Raw genomic sequence first — 19,595 nt, 5'->3', positions numbered from 1 at the left:
TGCCTGGCTCTTGTCTGTGACTATCTCCAAGTCACAGACAGCAAGATGGAGCACCAAGGAACATTGCATTAACAGAATAAAACCTACCTGGCACCAACACCTGATGTACAACAGCACCACTCTCACTACACTTTATGCATTTTAAATACTTTGTCTCAAGGTCACCACAATACCCACATATAAATATATATACCGGCACATTATGCTGCCAGTTGTTTTTAGAATAGCTATTATATATTATTCTCCCTGTCATGGCAGGTTATGTTGCTTCCTCTAAAGTTTTATCTGAGGTCATGTCCGGACAGATAAGTATAAAACCATATACATTTTTGTCCTTTAAATGTACAGACAGAATAACGCATCCACACTTCAACACTTTATTTATTATCATCAGAGATTATTTAAATAAAGCAAAACATCTATATGTCCTTTGTGGCCAGGAGGGCGGGCTGGCCCTTCCTCCCCTCACCCTCCCTCACACCCCTTCACAATATGCTCCTGTGGTACATGGACCGATCAAACCAACCCGGTTCAGACTGTCGTTTGTCAGTGTGCGCGTCAGAGCGGAGGAATGAAGCGGACAGAAGCAACAGCTGCAGTGACTGCAGCAGAAACGCGCACAGTGACACCTCCGCTCCTAATTTCAGGTCGAAAACAGCTTAAATTGTGATTTCTTTTTTCTTTCTTTTTTTTTCTTTCTTCTTCTTTTTTTGTTTAATTATCTCTCTTCCTATTCTCTTCCTTCGAAGAAATAAGAGGTGAGTACCTTTAATTAGAAGAGACAATGACTGTGGAAGTGTGAGAAAATTAAAGAGGAGGAGGGTTAGAAGTCCACTGCACTTCAGTATTGTCATTAATGGCATTATTTACTCTCACCTGTGCGTTTAGTCATTTTTGATGCCTCATTTTATTTCCCATTTCATTAATTTAGGGTTAGTGCCATGCCTGTCGCTGTCTGTGTGATCACTTTGCATGCTTCTGAATATCAGATAAAAGCCATCTGGACATTTATTGTGCGTAATTTAATGCTGCATGTGCCAAGAGTTCCTACAGAACACTTTAACAGTGTTACAGGTGCCATCGTGGCACACTTTCTGTACCTTGTGGCATGAATAAATCACAAATATTCAAATAATGTATTTCTTTTCTCGGTTTTCATAGTTGAAGTTCCGGCTGGAGATACAGATGGAGAAGAAATACACAGTCTAGGAGAAGCCCGGATAATTATTTGTAGCTCACCTCAGTCAGACTCCAGTGTTCATTATGTTTCACCAGCTGACGGATCCAACAGTGAATGGCAGCTGCCAGGGACCCACTTCAGCGTGCAATAAGAGCGCTGATGGAGACGCGCTCCAGCTGCCCACGTTCTCCACCGCAGCCAAAGTCAGAGTCATCATCACCTTTACTCTGTGCGCAGTGTCAGCTATGTGCAACTTGGCTGTGCTGTGGGCTGCAAGCAACGGCGGCAAACGCAAATCACACGTCAGGATCCTCATAATGAATCTGACGGTGGCGGACCTGCTGGTGACTTTCATCGTGATGCCTGTTGACGCGGTGTGGAACATCACGGTGCAGTGGCAGGCGGGAGATGTCGCCTGTAGGCTGCTGATGTTCCTGAAACTGGTGGCCATGTACTCATGCGCTTTTGTAACTGTGGTCATTAGCTTGGATAGGCAGTCTGCCATCCTCAATCCTCTGGGCATCAGTGAAGCCAAAAGGAAAAGCAAAATCATGTTGACTGTTGCCTGGACGATGAGTGTGATCCTCTCCCTCCCACAGGTAAGGCACAACATATGTTGTATGTTTTGCCACTCTGGGGATTTAAATCAAATAAATCCCTGCCTGCACACAAATCTATACTGAGCTCCTGGTTGTACACCTCACACATCACTGGCCTTTTATGTGTAGGAAAATGAAACCTTGTTCATAAAGCAGCATTATGCGCTGTCTAGTAAATTAAGCTTGCAGAGTTTTGATTTTGAAAAAGGTGGATGAAGGTTAATTAAATTATGTGTTAATTATGCAGAGGGGAACAAGACAGAACAACATTCAGGTAATCAGACACTCAAAATCTGCACTGCTGCTTGCCATACAGATATAGCCAAAATTAAAACATGTAAACAGGTTTTTTGCTAAATTGATCCACTTTGCACAACAAAACACATACTACAAATATGTACTTTATGTCTTTACCTGCTTACTTGTTGCACTCAAATTGTCAGATTTAACTGCAATAATTTTTTATGTTAAAAAATGGTTGTAGGCTTTCGATTTACAAGTTGTTAGAGGCTTTCACAATCTTCAGCAGCAGTAGTATTAATATGATTTGTTTCAGAACACACAAGTACAAGGTTCTGCTTGTGAAACAAGTGAAAATCATCCTTGAATCATAAAATCCTTGAACTGAGTCCTTGAATTAGTTTGAAGTGCTGGCTGCCTGTCAAATTTATTTTCCGATGAGGTGCAGCATTATGTTCAAGGATCATTGACCTGACAGGCTTTCAAGAAATTTTCAAATATCAGGAATGCTTGTCAAATACCTAATGAGGTGTAAGATTACCTATTTACTTTCAACTACATCCAGTGGGACTGGACCACACTGGGGCGAAAGAAGTCAAAATCAAACTACTAAACTTCTTGTATGGTTGCCCAGTGGACAGAATAAATTGAATAAGAGGGACACATGGTTGGAAATGTCACTATATACAGCGGTCAACAAGGGCAAATGTGCTACAACCCAACACATTTCCATGAAAAAAGTGCTGCAGCTTCAATTCAAAAACACAAATTCAAAACAAATATGACAATGGAAATGTAATGCAAATGAAAAAAGGTGCTACCGAAAGCCAACAAACAAACAGCAAACATGCTGCAAATGAGAGAAAACGATGCAAAACACATCACACAAATACTGAAAAACATCAAAACAACAGTTTTCAGTCAACGCATTGGAAGTTCTCCAGGCCTCTAGGGGGAGTGCTGAGGGAAACAGCTTGACTTTGAACCCAAGAGAAAGAGACCAGGGCTGGGGTTGAACCAAGTGGCAATGAAGCCAATGCGGAAGTGCTAAAAACTGTAATTACTTGAGCAGCCACTTGAGACAGGATGCAGAAGTGAGTCAGGCTCCATAAGCGGCTATATTAAAATGTCCAACTTTAAAGCAGAATTAAACTTGTTTACGGCCTGGTTCAGACAATGGTTTTGGTCTGTATAGCTAATTTCCCGTCCATGACAACTGTGAGGGGGTGTTTTTTTTTTTTAACTCACCCATTCAGATGATATTAAGGCTTAAAGTTATGCATAATTAACAGCGTGATTGACAGGCAGATGCCGTTACAGATGGCTTATTAGAGAATCCATGTCCTTGTGGAAGAAGCAGCATGGTGGTGGCCAGTGCTGCATATTTTCAACTTCAAAACAGCGCTTTGGAAACCTACGGGTGACGTCACTCATTCTGTGCCCATTGTCTATACTTTCATTGGGGTTGAATAGTCCAAAAAATACATCCCAGGTTCTTTCTTAAAGACTTTTCTTCAAGCTCAATGGTCATGGTTTCAAGAAAAGACAGGAAGGAGAATTCATTTGGATGTAGGTAAAGACATGCGATGCTATAATAATCAAACTGCACTTACACAGTGTTACATAATTATGTTACTGAAAGATGTTCAGAAGATGGACTACAAGAAACACGTTTTGGATTTTGTTTCATGCAGGCTATATTAACATAAGCAACAAAGACGACTTCATTATCAAGGTCAGAACCGAAATAATTTAGGCTACCTGTCACAAACATGAAATAAAGTGTTTGTCACATTAATGGTTGCTCACGCTCACCCTCATGTCCACTCATATATATTGCCAAGTTATGGCAAAAGATCTATAATAAGCAACTTCCATGATAATCTACAGGGATGGTGGAAATCTGTCACAGTTGGAGAAGATATTGACCGTCACACAAAATGCGGTATTCATGTTTTATACAATAATTTGAATGGGTTGGATAACTGTATGTCAAAGCAGCACATTGCAGAGCTGCAGGAGATGAAAAGGACAGACAGCGACTGGATGACAAAGAAACAGATCAGAGTTATAAGAATGCAGCACATAGAGGAAACATACCAGGTTTCACGAAGGAGATGAGGGTATATAATGAGGATTTCTCTGTCTGTTTGGCTATTAACACACTCCAGTCTACACTGGCTTTGCAGAGTAACATCAGGCTTTATGATCAAAGTTTTATATCACACCAACATTTCTGTCCAGATTCACACACTCTCGCTCATCCACATGGTCTATCTCTTTCTGCATCAGTCTGCAGCGAAAAAAAGTTTTATTAATTGATGGGGTTTTTTAACGCCTGGTTGTGAATTTCCAAATGGTGCAACACTTTTCAGCTGCTGCTGCATTATCTTTCTTTCATGAAGGATGGACCAGTACTAATGGAGATAAGAAAGGAAGCACTGAAGCAACTTTCCTTAGCCTTTGCAGAACATGAACAGCTCTTATCATGGCTGTCACGTAAACATTTCCAGGTCATTTCAGTCAGATAGGAACCCACCTGAGCAAAAAAAGACTGTGTGACCAAGGCTTAGACAAAATAGTGTTGCTTTTGTAGTGGGAAGAAAAGTGAAGTAAAGACAATGAATTAGGTATTCTGTTTTTACATTTGGTATTGTAAAATATTACAGAAAAAGGCGTGGAGAACTTCCATTGCTCTGACTGGATACACACTGTTTTTCTGCTACAGGGATTCTGTTTTTTTTGTATTATTTCGTGGTCTTCTGACACACATCTTTTGTATTTTTCAATTGGCATCATTTCTGAAGCTGCAGCATATCCATTACTCTTGATGGAACCATTTTGGGACATTGTAATGTGTTTGTCCTTGTCATTTGTCCTTGCCACGGTGTCTATACGCTGTTAAAATATCAGTATTAAGCTGCCCTTTGGACTGTGTAGTTTAAAATGAAGAGAAAGCGCTCGCTGAGCCTTTCTGTCATATCGTCAATACGATCAAGACTTTCTTTTGAAGGCAACTGATTTTCTGTGAGAGGTCTGACCACATAGAGAGAAGATAGATAATAACAGTTTCTACTTAGCTGGTCAGCAGTCACTTTTCCACACGTCAGTGTGTGCCTCTCCATTCAGTGTGTAGGATTTACTGGCATCTAACAGTGAAGTTGCAGATTACAACTGACCCAACATCCCTGGTCTCAGTCTCCTGCTGTGAGTGTAGGTCAAACTACAGTGGTTGTAAAACTTGAGAAAAACAGGAAAGGCACTCACGCTAGTGTTTATTTGTCTGTTATAGCCTATTATAGAAACTTGCCAGTGCAACGTAGCAGAAGTAAGGTGAAAAAAAAACACAATGAAGACATTCTTTAATATTCCATTTCTTTCCCCATACAATTTTTATTACATTTTTTAAACAATTATATAAACAAAGAATAAGACATAACACAATGGCAAAGATTGGAAAGAAATAAAGCAATAAATAAATAAGCAAAATAAAACAAATAAATAAGTAAGCGACAACTTGGGAAAAGGAAAAGAGGACCACCTGACAAAAAATTTCTCTGCTGAACCTCTTAATGTGAAGTTGATTTTCTGAAGTTTGAGAAAAGATATTAAGTCCCCAGCCAGCAGGATGCTAATGGAGGCCATGACAGTAATATCCTCCTATGTCTGCTACCTCTGCATGCAGTTTGAAAACTCAACAGGGACCTTAAAGATGGCAATGTAGGGACACTGGTGAAGAATATCAAATAATGTTTTTAAAATGCCCCAGAAAGTTTGTAAGGTAGAACATGTGGCTTAGGTCTACACCAGTCACAACTGCGATACATTTTGGTATATTTGTGCAAGTTTAGCTTTAGAGTAGTGGATCCTATGGAGGACCTTAAACTGTATGAGTCGTACACATGAAGTAGAGGAGGCTTATCCTCACAGGTCATCTGAAAATTTAACATTCAATATTCAATTTCTGCCATATTCTGCCAATAGATCCTTCTAAACACTGAAGTAAATGTTCCTTTGAAGTGGAGTGTTTGTGAAACCCCTGTCTCTCTCAGCAGTATCTTCTCAATCCGATTAACCCCTCACTGTGAAAGCTGGGCTCACTGGGGGGAGTACACAATACAGAGATAACAGAAAACTGCATCTACCTTCAGACTTGATTGCAGCCATTGCTTGCTCTTAAACTGATAGCCAGTCTTTTGCTAAAAAGCCTCTTGATTAGGTCTAATTCATACATGATGACATGCACTAATTGTCTGCATTAATGACTCATTATGAGTGCTTTCCTGTTTTTCACAGGTGGATTCAAGTGTCATAAAAATGATCTTTTTGTGATATTTGTGTGACCCCTTCAGCTTTTTACTTACCAACAAGTGGGTGATGTTGATTTTCACAGACTGTGCGTGCCAGATGTGTAGTACAATTACAAAAAAAAAAAAGAAAAAAAAAGGCGACATCATGCAGAGCTCTGTTTTATAAAGAAATGGAGGAAGATGACTCACCAACCACTGACATGAAAGGTAGAAAGAAAAGAAAAGTCCAACTGAGAACTGTGCTGTGTGCTGCACAAGGTAAAAACATGTTGAGGGGGTAGAGCTGCAGGGATCGCAGTTATCAATCAAGTCAAATGAAAAGGCATCATTACAAACAGAAATTCTTATTCAGTGAATTTCTTTTAGTAAATGCAAGTGTAAGGATTAGACATTTTTAGTGGTTTGTATCTTGAAGTGACAAATACCAAGTTTCACTTGAAAATCGTTTACCTTTAACGGCCATATGAGACTAATAATAATGTATGTAGCAGTAATGTAACAGACGTCTCCTTTTTACAGTGTATGTGCAGTTATTATTTCTAGGGACGCTGTGTGTACTACCAAGCAATGTTTTTCAGATTTCATGAAACTACTGCTACCCTACATGTGATGTGGCCGGATTTAGACTTTATTAACGTTCACCTGACAGAGACTGGCTGAGAGTGTAAACTGAAAATACATAAACAAAAATACACAGTTAAGTCTCAGTGGGTCCTGCTGGTGTGCATCTGAAGCCTTGTCTCAGTGAAGGTGGCAGAAAAAATGCCATATCCCTCGATATAACGCTCTCTCTGCACCTGTACTCTATCACAGTGGGGAATACGGACAACCGCTGACCACTGAGAAACCACTTTCTGCTGACAATCTTCTGCAAAGGCAAACAGCTATCTCAAAAACCTTTTTGCTGTGTATTTTTGAACCATTTTAAAGATCAAAAGGGGGCAGCGTTTGGGTATTAAGAGTCATCAGGGAATAATTTGTGCAAAATGAAAGCCAGAGCATTTGATGGATACATAAATACGACTTCTTTGTGTGTGCTATTTACTTTAATTTTGGCATTTTGGGCATTATTGGCTAAATTATGTTTTGGACAAGGACTATAGTGATTTATGATGCAGCCCTTATATCAGCTGAGTGCACTAATTGAAGGTGTACCGTACCATTAGAAAGCTGGCTTCTGTACCGCTCATTATTTGTTTGTGTCTGTGTTCATAATATTAACAGTACTGCTTAAAAAACAACAACAACCATGTCACCCTATCATATGGCAACTACAGTATTAGTAATTGTAACTAGTGATTAAGGAGGAAGTAATATCATAATCATCATAACCATCATTGAAGCTGCTGCAATCAGTATTATTATATTAACGATGTATTAAATGAGTGCAAATGTGAAAGGTGTCACTTAGACTCAACAGACAGCAAAAAAACCTAAACAAAACACTTGTACACTATCTGCCCTACACCAAACAGCAGATAGAGCAAGGTTGCAAGTAGCCAGTGAACACGGTGAAGTATTTAACAGGTAAAGGTCCCTCAGGAGTTGGTGGAGACCAGAACAGAGCTAAAAGACACAAAACAAAACTTCTTGAAGTCTGTGTAAAGTAAGAATAAATATGAGTTTGGCAGAATAAAGAAGAAAACCACAATTTGAATGATAAAAATATCGGCAAGTTTAAATCAGGACAAGTATCAAAATCAGATTATATTCCAGTGTTGTGTCTTGATTAAAAGCAAAATACTACATGGATGTCTGTAACAAACTCCAGTACCATACATGAGAGTTGGATGCTCTACATGCCCATTCACAGCGGTGAAGTGCAGGGGGAGTATTTTTCTGTCAACACTGAGTATACCCACTTCTGAATCCCAGCTGATGCTCAGCATTATAATAAGCTATGAGCTGAACTCTAGGATGGCGTAGGCATGACAGCACTTATTGTAAAATCTGCACCTCTTCTGTGGCTAACGCTGATTTCATAATGTTTAATGCTCACAGAAACAAACAGCACAATGAGTGCAAATACTACTGGCATATTATAGGGTAAACTTAATATGGCAGTGTAGTCTTACTTGTTTCTAATGCAGAGTGTTTACCTTTTGCTGGATGGGCTGAAAACCCGGGGATATAAATTAGGTACCCACTTCTCCAGAGACCACTCCACCACTGCTGATCCACCTCCATGAAAGACACATACTTCCTGAGCATAGTGTGTATACTGTAGCCAACGAGCTGAGCTGACGACACAACTCTGGTTATGTGGGAGTGCAACATCGTTCTTTACAACAGCTCAACAATATGTAATTGTGTCACCTTGCAAGTTTAAAGACAAAGGAGAAGATTATCGATCACATAATAAGAGTTGTAAGATCTGGCCTTGTGCCGTAGGAGTATAAATCCTGTGCAGTGGCTTTTAATCTGGACTTTCTTGTCTACAGCTCGTCTTCTCACTGATGGTAACCTATAGCAACCAGACCTCAGCACCATGGCCCCTTGCATCTTTTCTTCTTGTTTCAGTACTGGTGTGAACGCAGTAAAATTTATGCCTGTGATTTTTCAAAGATTTCGTTTTCTAAAACTGGTTAGTGATGAAGGACAAGAGAACAGGAAGATGAGGTAGAGGAGGAGGGAGATTTAATTTGAATCCGAATGTAAAATACCAAGACGTCTGGAATCAATCTCAGGGTTATACAGCTGACATTTAGTCATCTGTATTAACACCAGGTGTAATACAGATGCGGCAGGAGCACTGGACTGAATATTGGACTCATCACACGGACATGTCATTGTCTCTGCTGTGGAAGGTCACAGGACCAAATTTCAAGTTTGGACCAAGTTTATCATTTTTTTAAGGCTGTGATCTTAGAAAAGGTGAAGAGAGTTAGTTTTTCTCCTTTAGTATAGTTGAGTTTAATAAAAAAAAACAAGGCAATTCTACTCTGAGCTTTGCACCTGTATCACAAAAGACCCCTGAAGAAACAGTCAATTTCCGCTTTATCAGTGATTCCCAGTGTACAGACTGCAGGAGACCCTCTAGCATGTCTGACTGTCACAAAGAGGCAGCAGCAAACAAGTGAGCTGAAATGTTTCCAGCTGTGTGTTAAGTTGTGTCAAGCCTGAAGCCTGAACGGTGGAAAACTGAATGAGATGTTTAATGTTAAATGTCATTAAAACTGTTTTTGATTGGAAAGTGCTCAGTTAGCTCATTAATTTCTTTGAATGTGGAGCGGCTTACACAGATGTGATGGCTAAAGTTTAAACTATTGTTTTGTTTCAAGGTGCTAATTTGTATTTTTAATTTCCTTGATTATTTAATGGAAAGAATTATACAGAGTGCAAAATACTGCCTACTACCTAAAAAGACACAGCAGTTACTTCACTCCGGTTAAACATTTTCTTTTCTTTCCTCACCACTAAAAAAAAGGTTAAAAAGGTTGGTGGAAAGTTATGACTATTTTCTGGTGTGCTATAATGATTTCTGTAGCCAGCAGCTAATCCTGTAATTTTTTCTGTTTGACACCTGATTATAGAAAGCATGAAACCCGGGGGAGATTGAATATGTCGAGAATGTGTGAACTCGATATCTAGTAACGTCCATGAGTCACCCTGATATTTATCTTAATATCTCATTATGTTCTCTGTTTGTAACTGTGTTGACATGGTATGAGTAAAAGGTATTTTTATCGATTTACTATATTTAGCTACAGTTGTAATGTTTTGCATCATTCAGTGTTTTCATCATTTCTGTAAGGCGTTGTTCTCAGTGTTTAAGGATATATATATATACATCTCAATGAAGTGTAATACTTTATGTTCAATGACTGAAACATCTGGTTTAAATGATAGATAATAATATTAGATATGAAGTGAATAAACTATTTGTCATCAATCAACTAAACTCACTTAACTTTTTCAACTGCTTCTCACTGTACTCAAGCCGTAAATACAGCCGTCAACCTCACCTGTTACATCGTTGTTACCTCAGAGAGAAAAATATGTATAAATATATAAATTATATAGGTCAAATTAATCTAATCTCAGGCGATCTTCATAAGGCCTTATGAAAACATTAATGTGTTAAGTCTTCAGTCGGAACCTCCCTGGAGGGATGAAGGTTGAACTGCTGAATAATGAGAGTTTCTCAGTGTATGACCCTTCAGGCTTGTTCCTGCTGTAACTCATTTACATGTAAAGTTTCTTCACTTTAACGCGAGGGGTCACAGGAGGGTCTTAAAGGTCCAGTGTGTTATATTATAGAGGGCTCTATTACACATACATAGCAGAAATGTAATATAATCTGCTATGTTTTCATTAGTGTATAATCCCCTGAAAATAACGAACAATACTTATAGAGGCCAAGGGTCCTTGTCCACACAGACCATCATGTTGAACAGACAAACCAAACTAGATGGTGCTTCAGACATCCCTCTCCCCAGGTAACACATTCCAGCTCCTCCTGGAGGATCCCGAGGCGTTACCAGGCTAGATGGCTGATGAAGTCCCTACAGTGGGTTTTGGGTCTGCCCCGGGGTCTCCTCCCAGGTGTGCGTGCCCAGAACACCTCCAAAGGGAGGTGCCCAGGGGGCATCCTAATCAGATGCACAAACCACCTCAGCTGGTTACTTTTGATGTGAAGGAGCAGCAACTATGCTTCATGCCCCTAACCCTTTCTCTAAGGCTGAGGAGGAGGAAGCTCAGTTCAGTCACTTGAACATAGATGGATTGGAAAATTCAGAGCTTTGCCTTCCGGCTCAGCTCCCCCCTCCCCACAATGGTCCAACACTGCTACAACCCACTCGTAAAGAAGACCATGAGCTACTTGAACTCCTTTTCTTGGGGCAACAACTTACTCCCAACCTAGAGGAAGCATTCCACCGTTTTCAGGCCATGGCCTCACACATTCAGTTACACATTCAGTTTTGCATGAACTTCTTAAGTTAAAGTTTCAGACAGACCTTGAGACACCCTCAGACGAGTACTCACAGTCTGTGCGTCACTGCCTCTTCCACCAGGACAAGAAGAGAAATGGTCTACTTGGTGTATAAATGGCTCTGAAATATCATTCATTAACATTTCTCACTAAGTTTGTTTGCATATCTGTCTCACCAGATAATCGTGACTGCACTCAAGGTTGGACTATAACGTTTCATAATGTCACTCTTCTGCTTATCTGCAGCACACAGCCTTTGGCTTTGTTCCTTCAACAACAGCGCATCGGTGAAATAAATTCATGTCATACCTGAATCTGAGTCAGTGTCAAGTGTAGATTTAGTACAGACGATGAAAATGAATGAATGTTTGTTTTGCTTTTTTTTTGACACAGACATTGAGGCTTATTTGCTTTTTGACCACTGAATTGACAACTGTAGGTTACATATGATTATTATATATTAGCATTAGTTTGTGCTGTATACATACGGTGTTTGGAAACATTGAGAAATCTAACTGTTAAAACATGAAGCCTGTTACTAAAGATGACAGCTGCTTATATGATTTGAGCTTAACCATCAAGGTTTGACTCATAACCATCCACGGTGTCATGCTTTATGTGATCTTTGAATTCTTCCTTTAACATTTTTAGCATATGCAATATTTTTAATATCATTGTGGAATATAAGTGATTTAGAATTAAGGTCTATGTAGGTGTTCACATATCTGTGTCTGTCACGATGAAGAAATTACTGTAGGTTGAAAGACTTATAATTAATCACTTTTGAGGCTGTGAACAGAAGGATAACTTCCACTTTAATTGGCACATATATTCTGTTTATTCAGTGAAATAAATTCAGTGATTCACCCCGTCTGACCCTGCTGCAAGACAGAGATCTACAGATACTGTAGCTTAGTACTATATAAATACTTGATAAATGTTGTATGTTTAGCAACAGATACAAACAGGCATCAACATAATCATTTGACTTATATAATGTATATATGATAACATCATGAAGTATTAAACACCCTACGATATGAATGCAGCTTTAATGGCTTCATGCTAGATTACTTTTTAAATGTGACACATTCGATGGGTAAGTTCAGGTAGCTGTGATTGTAACTCACTCACTCAAACTCTGTGTTTTTCAAGTTTTATCCGTCTACCTAAATTCAGAAAGGTCAGCACAATTTGCAACTGCCTGTCAATAAGTTTAAATGCACTGCAGCATATTGTGTATCTGCAGTATTTAAAGGTATAAAACTATGTATGCATAACAATATATATATATGGAATAACAAAAATACCAATTATAAGCATTATTTAAACATTTAATCAATGGTTGTATGCAGGTATATTGGAAGTGTTTTTTCATGTTCAGTCTTAATGGGCGCCCAAACATATTAATAATAATGCTTATATATGTAAATCTGAGGTTAAATATTATATCATTCTACACTGTGTGACAGTATCACGTAACATGTATTCTATCAGCTTGTATCAACATTTCAAGCTGCAGTGGACTGAATTAAATATTTAAACTCCATACTCCATGTTTATACAGCTACACTGTTACATCAAATGGAAATGTTCTGGATGTTTTTGGGTTGCATTTTTTTTTACGTGTTTTTTCAGATCCAGCACATCATATTTGGTATTTTTTGAAAACCCTTAGGTTCACTACTAGTATGTAATATAAACCTGGCCAAAGAGCATGATTTTGTGCCGACTGACATTGAGTGACAGCAAGGTTGAAGTTGTAGAAAAAAGTGTTTAAAGCCATATCCAGAGACAGAGACATTGTAATCACGTTTGATAGCCGGAAACAGATAAATGTATTCCTTTTTATCTTGACACTTTCCTCTGGGCTGAGCGGCTAACTGGTCGACTTTAGCCTTTGAATGTCTGTGCAAAACTAAGTTTATTCTATTCATTTGAAAAGTAATATACTTTTCAAATTAATTTCATTTATGCATTCATGCATTTATTCAAAGGTCCATATGAGCTTTATAGATATACACAGTTTTGTTTGGGTTTTTTTTTTTTTTTTAAAGAAAGCTTTTGGAGCTAAAAAGCAGACTCAGTCATATTTATCCACATACTTACTTCCATTGGCTCAGCTGGTGTACAGCTCAGCCTGTGCAGGACATTTATCTTCACTGTGATATCTGGTGCTGTCAAACAAACTGCAACAATGATCTTAATAAAAAGAAATAGCCAGGAGAAATGATATTGCTATTTATATTTCCTCTGCTCGAGGGTCCAGTGTACTCTCCAAATTCATCTTAGGTGAAGGTAAGACTCCCTCTTGAGATTTGGACCACTTTAATACCACCTCTCTTTATACAGGAAAAACACAATGTAAGTGCCATTTAAACCTTATTATCACCATAACCATCATCATTGTGAACATATAAGTCGTAGTACATAGAACAGTTTCTAGCACGTATACAACATAATGTTTTTGCAATTTATTTTTCTCATTTGTGTGTTTTCCTGAGCAGAGAGGCACAGGAACAAAAATTAAATGAATATATCATCTAGGGAGACATGCAACATTGTTGACCGAACATTGTGTTTTTAACTAATTTTCTGAGAGCACAATTAGGCATCAAATTAATTTAAGTGATTCAGAGGAAACACAGGATTTTCTTTTCTTTTGGAGCTTATTTAATTTGTCCACAAGAATTGTAATTACTGGTTTTGGGTCCAAGCAGATCAAGTGTACATAATCTCACAGTGGGAGCAGTGTTTCAGGAGCCCAGGTGCCTCGTGGGGAACATCCTCTCTTAGACGCACACAGCTGAAGGCTTTCTGTGTTCACAAAGAAAGTGTAGATTGTTTTAGTGTTTCAGTCTCACACCTGCACCTGTCTATAGGTCCTTTTTTCAAAATGGCAGAGACACGTTCAGACTTTATACCTTTATGTGATAAAAGGTGAATGTGTCTTTTTACACTTTTATGGCACTTAGCAAACAAAGAATATTTTGTACTTGTGAGGCACTTTACAATTCTCTCTTATTTGTCCATGTGCACGATGGAGGTGGATCAGCCATGCGAGGTGCCGTGCTGACTCACGTTTGCTATACAGAAACTATTTTTCTTTGAAAAGATGCAAATACTGATGACGCACAGCGTCCCCACAGCCCTTTAATGTGCAGAGATAATTAAGAACTTCCTGATAACTGCTGCTCTAATTATACTGGTTATAGATTACGTCAGGGCATTATGGAATGTAACTGAGAGAAAAACCAAAGAAACAATTAATAGTGTTTATTACAGAGAGAATTAATTGGACTTGAGGCAACAATCAAAGTCCAATTAGTGTTATAAATAAGCTCTGTGAATTTTCTGTGAAAGACTGCATGTGCAGAAAGTCTGTCCTTTACATGCTCAGGCTGGAAATTGTGGGTCTTTACCTCTGGAGAAGTGGCCAGTCCAGCAAAGGATAAACACTCTGTGTTATAAACAGACTATCTTTGCATATTTAACTCAGACTAACAAAAATGTGCCAGTAGTATTTGCACATACTGCTACTTGACTGCAGGGAGTAAAGATCATCATGAAATCAACATTAGACACGCAAGAGTTTCAGAGTTTGCAATAGATTCTGGTATTATGGCATCAGTATTATTTACTTCTTACCCCATCCATTCAGCAACTAGCCTAAGGGTTAGGGTTAGGTTAGGGTCATACGTTCATCATCCTCGGAAGGAAAAAATCAGCTTGCAGAACTGGATGATGCACATCAGAGAGCTCTAGACCCAGTGCTGACTGAAGGGCATACACTCCGTATACTTGTGTATACCCTACACTACACCAACTGTGCAGATATGTTGGAGAAATGTTAGGATAACGAAAATAATCTGAAGAAAAGAAGAGACAAAAAAGTGGGGGGAAAAAAAGCATGTTTATGATTCATTCATGATTGAAATGAAAAACTACAGAGCCGCTGATGGTGCTACAACTATTCTTGTTTACACTTGTAGTTTGCTAAATCTGAAGTTTTACGATTAAATGAGATACGACGAGATATTTGACGCACTTCAAATCGATGCATGTGGGGGTTGTGAGCTGTGCTGTGATTGCTTGAAGTGTTGGTAATCACTTCTTTCTGTTGCTGTCTGGTAAAAAAACCCTCTACCTATATAGTATGAGTCCATGCTGTAAGCTTCTTGGAAAGCCTCCTCTCTCCTCATCTCCCCCAAGATGCAATTAAAGATTTGGTACAGTCAACAGTCATTTAATTTCAGTCAACATGAGAGAGAATAGAGGACCTCAATGAAAATCACATGCTCTGTCTGTCTGACTGATTTAGATTTATCGCTACGCAAATCTCTTTGTCAAACTTGTCTTTCTTTTTTTTTTTATTGCAGATGTTTATATTTCACAATGTGACCATTACAGTCCCAGAGAACTTTACCCAGTGCACCACCCACGGTAGTTTCGTCCAGCACTGGCAGGAGACCCTCTACAACATGTTCACCTTTGTGTGCCTCTTTCTCCTGCCTTTGGTCATCATGATCTTCTGTTACACACGAATCCTTATTGAGATATCCAGCCGCATGGCCCGGAACAACCGTAAGTCTTGTGGGGTTTTTTTTCTAAGTAAGTAAGTAAGTATGATTAGTTGTGTGTGACAAATACTGTATTTTATTCTTTTCTAGTGCTGTCTAGAGATGTTCACCTCCGCCGCTCCCATAACAACATCCCTAAAGCTCGGATGAGGACTCTTAAAATGAGCATTGTCATCGTGACATCATTTATAATCTGCTGGACGCCATACTACCTGCTCGGTCTGTGGTATTGGTTGTTTCCAGAAAAAATGGAGGAGACGGTGTCTCATTCACTCACTCATATGCTGTTTATCTTTGGCCTCTTCAATGCTTGTCTGGACCCCATCACTTATGGTCTGTTTACCATTCATCTTCACCAGGGTCTTAAGAGATGCTGTCGAAATGCAAACACACGGACCGAGTTAGAGAAAAACACTAGCCTTGTACACATGACTCGTCTGTCGTCTAAGAGGCAGACTGCCTCAGGTGGCCATAATACGGACATAGAGGAGGGTAATGACAATAACAGCACGAAAAGTGTGTCAAGACCAATCATCCCAGTGAGCAAGATGTAATGCTTTAAAGAATTTCAATACAAAGAATATCTGTTCTAAATCAGTGTTGAGTTTAGTCTATATCTACAGATGATAGTTTAATGAAATGCTGAAGCTACTGCTCGTTTGTCAGATCGATCTCTTCTCAATCTTCTTCTCCATCTTCTGTTTAGTCACACATAATACCACAGATTTTGACATAACAATAAAGTTCTGCATGTCACTGCTTTTATGCAGCATTTTACCAACTCACACACTGCTGATCAGATTTTCACAAAGCTTAAAGACTCATGTGGGAGAAAAAAGCATCACTAACTGGCTTTAAAAAAAACTCCTATGTTTGACAGGTTGGATAGCAATCACTCCCCTTTTGTATTATCTCCTGTGTCAAGGAAACCACAGACACAAAACGTATGTATGTGATCACAGTTAACCAATTATATATATAAACTGTCTGTAATTAAAAATAATTGCTGCACTGCTAAAAATGGAGGTTTCAAAGAGATTATTTTTCATTTTGGGTGACTGCTGTGTAGGCATTTTTTTCTCCAATTATTACATATTAGATTATTTTCTTGCCATGAGGTCCTTTGCCAATCATTGCTTATCGACTAGAAATTGCACTAAATTGCTCTAAACTGTCTAAATGGTAGTGCTGTGTGTGCTATATAAGAGATGTGATTTTGTGTCATTACAAAATGAATGTTATGACATGATCATTAGTGACCATGTCAGCCTTTTAAATAAATGTTATGGCATAAAGTATTATGTATTGAATGTAGCATGTTGTTGATGTGTTATTGAAATGTCAAAATGTGAGAAAAAGCTCTGTAAATTAATTCATCATACCATCTGCTATATTTTTTATATTAGTATTAGTGTTATTAGAGTTATTATATTGTGAATTGTGTTGCTTTCTGTGACAAAGAAATGGAACAGCTTGATATTGTAAAGTTGACAGTAAACATTGAATTTACTTTACTACATTGTTGCAACACCCCAACAAAAAAGAAAGATTAATGCCATTTGTTTGCTTGATATTATATATTTTTTTCTGGCAAATTATGGCAGATGTTGTTATGTACAGTTGCAATGTGTATATTTGTTGAATAAAAATAGCTTTTTTCACCACGCTGTGTAATGAGCAAACAATGACCACCCCCACCCCCCACTGAGCTCATGTCAGCAGCTGGGAATAGATAAATTAGAGAAAATGAGAAAGTCTTCACAATTGTGGGAAGATGTTGGTTTCAGTATACGATGGCTACGTGTCTTATATCTGATCTTTCATATATCAAAAAATGGAATAACTGCTCATCCATTTAGTTTATTTGAATTATCTGGTTGTGATGTTTTTCTTTATTTCTTAGAAATTCAGTGGAAGTTTATTCTTGACATCGTGAACAGCATCGAAAACAATAGGACAGCTACTAAACAGACTTCATGGGGGAGACTGTTTTCCCGTTTTCAAGGGGGAACTTTAAAACAGTTTTTTATACAACAGACTCTCTAAAGGCTCCTAGAAAAATAGAAATTCAAACAGCTGGACAACTCCATCTGCTCATAAAGATCATGTGTTATTATCGAAAGCTCCAACCTTGTGGTGCTGCTCTTTACAAGGTAAAGAATGCACTTCCTGACCACCAGAGAGGACTTTTACAGCTGATTCTCAGTTATTTTCCCTCGCAAGAACCTCGTCTGACTTGTCTATTACTTCTATTGCTGCTGGCAAAAAAGCTGCAGGCACAGTCAATTTACAGTAAAACCCTAAAATGTTTCATTTACACAGTGTAGCAGGTGCTGTGAACACCACAATCCAGACAATTCCCTCTTTCAAAATTACATCATCTTCCTCTTCCTTTCAGTGTCCTTTCATTCCGTAGTGATGCCAAAGAAAATAACGTTTATCCAGCCCTGCTTTTTTTATGAAAGAAAGAGCTGATTACATGTCAAGAATCCAATCTGAGTTGGGATCCGGCCATTGTCATGAAAAATAACACTTCTATAATAAGCCAATTTTGTTCTTTGACTGTCTCAGAAAAGCTTATACTTGGAATTGAAATACTACACAGTGAAGTGATACAACTGTCTCTGTCTTTTTGTTTAATTAGGGATTTAGTTGGATTTAACATTCCTTGTCACTATCATAAGTGTTTCTGTCGCTCTGCGTTCACTGCAAAAAAGTCATTGTTGAGAATTTGTAAGAGGAAATTGGGGTTTATATCAATCAAGGGGGATTGTTCATGGTGTGTTAAAAGAGAGGTGGTCAAGATATTTTTATTTCAATATTTAAATATATATTCATTAACAGTTAATCTCTAGTGTGACTCTATTGTGGCACATAATTATGCAAAGCTGCTTAAGCCAGAAATTTTCTGCAGCTAGATAGCGGTTATCTGAATAATTAAGTGTTATTTAGTGTGAAAATGAACATTTCAATACACCAGATGTGAACCACTTGTGTTTCATTATGTCACACATCCTACACTCCCCGAACTTGTCGAACAACGGCTTTAATTACGAAAAAGGGGATCAGGTACGCATGCCTCAGCAGTGCCTGACAATCGTTGAATACAACTTTAATTTGTTTTATTTACTCGGATGCACAGTGGTGTGGATCATACATGATGAGTTCCAGCATAATGGGCTGTCATGAGTACATGTGAGGTAACATAATTAATCTCCTCCCTTAATGTTGGCACAAATTAAAAGTTTCAGTCTACTGCCGCTTTTCTTCTCAGCAGTGAGCGGGACATGGCTGGTGAACCTGTTGGAAACTGATAGGATGTGGATGACAGGTACACGCTTAGGTATGCGCAGTGAAATCCTCGTTAGTGACCTTGAGCATATATGCGATGCTACAAAGACTGATGAGGTCATAAATCTTGGCAGTTCTACCTCAAGGGGGTCTTATTGCTGAGTGACACTATTAAACCAAAACCTAGCAGGAGCTCTCTCGCCTGTCACAGGAACATTCCTTCAGAAATTCACTCTAGCTTGGCTGTTATACGACATAACATTTACAGATGAGACCGAATCAGAGGACTCATGACTGTGATTCTCTGAGTGGACCAGTTGCAAGAGAAAATGTTCTGGTTCACGGATCCTGAGACAGAGGCAGCCGTAAGAGCAGTTAGGATTGACAATATGTCATTTGTGTGGTGTGAAAACATGCAAGAACAACACCAAAAGTAAAATTGGTGTCGAACAAAATTGCTCC

The 19,595-nt window shown here is 38.6% G+C and overlaps 1 protein-coding gene across 1 annotated transcript; it reads left to right on the top strand.

The window, feature by feature from the left end:
* Window positions 1-553: 553 nt before the first annotated feature.
* gnrhr4 (gonadotropin releasing hormone receptor 4) lies at window positions 554-16,891 on the top strand. The gene is made up of 4 exons (XM_019255840.2): window positions 554-758; window positions 1,162-1,779; window positions 15,642-15,846; window positions 15,933-16,891. The coding sequence occupies exons 2-4, from the start codon at window positions 1,264-1,266 to the stop codon at window positions 16,394-16,396; spliced, it is 1,185 nt and encodes a 394-aa protein (XP_019111385.1). The 5' UTR covers window positions 554-758; window positions 1,162-1,263; the 3' UTR covers window positions 16,397-16,891.
* Window positions 16,892-19,595: the final 2,704 nt, after the last annotated feature.

Source organism: Larimichthys crocea, chromosome XXI (assembly GCF_000972845.2).
Source record: "Larimichthys crocea isolate SSNF chromosome XXI, L_crocea_2.0, whole genome shotgun sequence".
Lineage (NCBI taxonomy): Eukaryota > Metazoa > Chordata > Actinopteri > Sciaenidae > Larimichthys > Larimichthys crocea.
Note: the sequence above shows the minus strand (reverse complement) of the source record. Positions and strands in the feature narration are given on the sequence as shown.

Bases quoted from the DNA above. Each gene is read 5' to 3' on its own strand.
- gnrhr4 (XM_019255840.2), top strand. From the start codon at position 1,264: ATGTTTCACCAGCTGACGGATCCAACAGTGAATGGCAGCTGCCAGGGA. The intron at 1,780-15,641 runs GTAAGGCACAAC...TTTTTATTGCAG, and splicing joins TGATCCTCTCCCTCCCACAG to ATGTTTATATTTCACAATGT. The intron at 15,847-15,932 runs GTAAGTCTTGTG...ATTCTTTTCTAG, and splicing joins CCGCATGGCCCGGAACAACC to TGCTGTCTAGAGATGTTCAC.